Raw genomic sequence first — 723 nt, 5'->3', positions numbered from 1 at the left:
GATTTTAAATAATCAAAATAAGTTAAGCTATTAATTAAACATACAATATAAAAACAAGATTCGTAACTCAAGACGTAGGATCCAATCTGAACATCACTCTCACTCTCCGTAACATTAATCTTACCGGAAGATCAGCCCAGTCAGTCAGAGTTGCAGCAATATGATGCACGGTGTTGAGAATAGCTGGGTAGTGTGAGTTTAAAGGATCCTGTCGCTCACTCTTCATCACCTGCAACACTCTCACTCGAAAATCATCCAGAAGCTCAAGTTGCAGCTCCAGGAACTGTAACCTAAGAAACACTTTATATTAATAAATGCACCATTTATTGTTCCTTATATCTAATCCAAAGAAAGTTTGATATTTAAAAGATTTATAGAATGCGGTGTGTGTGTATATATATACACCAAAATCTATAACTATATATCAAAATATTTATAGAATCATTACATAAGGTATACATACACCCCAAAATCCATTACCTACATATATTATGCAACAAGAAACAAATACCCTCATAAGGCTAGAAGTTCCATACCTATGTCCTGGCTGCGGAAGTCTTTTATAGCGATCGGTAATGCCCTGTACAAGGAGGATGAGCTGCTCCCCACAGTGTGCTGCTTCACCGCCCTCCATTGCAAGCCACGCATCATTGTCAGACACAAACTCGTCCATCAATTCCAGAGCAACTGAAAATTGTAAAGTACTTGTGCTAATTTCACCAA

General features: G+C 37.5%; 1 protein-coding gene across 1 annotated transcript in view; it reads right to left on the bottom strand.

The window, feature by feature from the left end:
• LOC119586515 (RAD50-interacting protein 1-like) overlaps positions 1-723 on the bottom strand; it is a 12,072-nt gene that overhangs the window by 3,386 nt on the left and 7,963 nt on the right. The window contains exons 10-11 of the mRNA XM_037935256.1: positions 537-687; positions 125-290 (exon numbers count right to left, since the gene is read on the bottom strand). Of these exons, the coding sequence (XP_037791184.1) occupies positions 125-290; positions 537-687 (317 nt within the window). The remainder of the gene's footprint in view (positions 1-124; positions 291-536; positions 688-723) is intronic.

The sequence above is a fragment of the Penaeus monodon genome, chromosome 21 (assembly GCF_015228065.2).
Source record: "Penaeus monodon isolate SGIC_2016 chromosome 21, NSTDA_Pmon_1, whole genome shotgun sequence".
In the NCBI taxonomy this organism is placed as follows: domain Eukaryota; kingdom Metazoa; phylum Arthropoda; class Malacostraca; order Decapoda; family Penaeidae; genus Penaeus; species Penaeus monodon.
The sequence above is the reverse complement of the archived record's forward strand: the minus strand, read 5'-3'. Positions and strand labels throughout refer to the sequence as shown.